The 1,427-nt window shown below is 39.4% G+C and overlaps 1 protein-coding gene across 1 annotated transcript; it reads right to left on the bottom strand.

The window, feature by feature from the left end:
• Nucleotides 1-1,078, bottom strand: LOC123195804 (PRA1 family protein F2-like). Its single transcript, XM_044609647.1, has one exon. The coding sequence runs from the start codon at nucleotides 898-900 to the stop codon at nucleotides 301-303; it is 600 nt and encodes a 199-aa protein (XP_044465582.1). The 5' UTR covers nucleotides 901-1,078; the 3' UTR covers nucleotides 1-300.
• Nucleotides 1,079-1,427: the final 349 nt, after the last annotated feature.

Raw genomic sequence — 1,427 nt, forward strand, 5'->3', positions numbered from 1 at the left:
TTGAAACAACAAATAGAACTGTATAATTCCACCAATAGAAGGTTGGGTCAGACATTTTTCTTCACTCAAAATGGACAAATCAATACAGACGTAGAGAATAAGGGACACATTTGCATTAAAATTCACAAACAAAAAGTAATTGCCTCACTTGAATTACTGTAAGATCCAATTATTCAACTCTTCATTTATAAAGAGAAACCTATATAATCATTTACACCCACAAATTCAATTTAACCGATAAATAAAACTTCAAAAAAGAATTGAAAACTCTAACCACCACGAATTGATCATGAAAATGAACTAAACGCGGCTGAAGCCAACTCCGACGGGGCTTCCGACAACAGAAAACATCCCATTACCAGCACCATCTCCTTCATCGTAATACAAATCCTCGGTCCCTCGCAACGCGGCGTGCAGACACACCAAAAAGGCCCCAATCAACAGCGAAACCAAAACGTTCAACCACACGTGCGTGAAAACCAACGCCAAAATGGTCACAATAGAAAGAACTCCCAAAACCACGCGATCATCCACCTGACGGTTGAAAATCACCAACGGCTCATTTCGAAAGAAGTAAAGAAAAAACCAGGCGACGAAGACGATTAAAAATATGATCATCGAAACGGGGTGCCACAAGAGGCTGAGGAAGAGGATAACGAGAATAACCATAGCGTAATTAATACGAAAGTAGGATAGGTTTCGTTTAAGGCGGATGGTAGCTTCGCCAAAGGAGTAGGGGCGGCTGAAGGAGTGGAGGTCGAAGAATTGAGGCCATGGGCGGCGGGTGGAATAGGCAGAGAGGGTGGTATCTCTGGCGCGTGAGAGGAAGGCGCCAGAGGAGGAGGGTGGGGAAGAGCTGGAGGGGAGGGAATCGTAGTAGTGTGTGGATTGAGAAGTCATCTGAGGAGAAGAACAGGAGAATTGAAGGAATCAAAAGTATAATTAGAAACCCTAATTTGAAGAAGAAGAAGATTAAAAGTAGAAAGTCCTGGAGAGAGAGAGAGAGTGCGCAGCGTGAGCGGTGAGTGAGAGTGAAGGCTTCGAAGGAGAGGGAACGATTCCGTGTGATATTTGTTGGAACACGATTAGACGACCGCGTTTGACCATTATAAATCAATCAATATCGAGGTAATAAAAATTTGAAAATATGGTAATTAATTAAAATAATGTTATAAATAAAATAGAAAATATATGCAAAGGATTTATAAGAGCAAAATAAAAGTAAAGAAAGATTGATCAGAAGAAGAATAGAGATGCAAATTTGGATACGAGTATGTTTTGAGTGAATGTTTTTTTTCTCGGATGACGAAGTGTGTCAACAAATGTAAGAGATAGGGGATATCTATACAAGAATTTTTATTAATTTCTCTAAGATATTTACTCATTTATATTAATCATATAAAGAGCATTAAATTCTCTTCTTCGTT

Source organism: Mangifera indica, chromosome 14 (genome assembly GCF_011075055.1).
Source record: "Mangifera indica cultivar Alphonso chromosome 14, CATAS_Mindica_2.1, whole genome shotgun sequence".
In the NCBI taxonomy this organism is placed as follows: domain Eukaryota; kingdom Viridiplantae; phylum Streptophyta; class Magnoliopsida; order Sapindales; family Anacardiaceae; genus Mangifera; species Mangifera indica.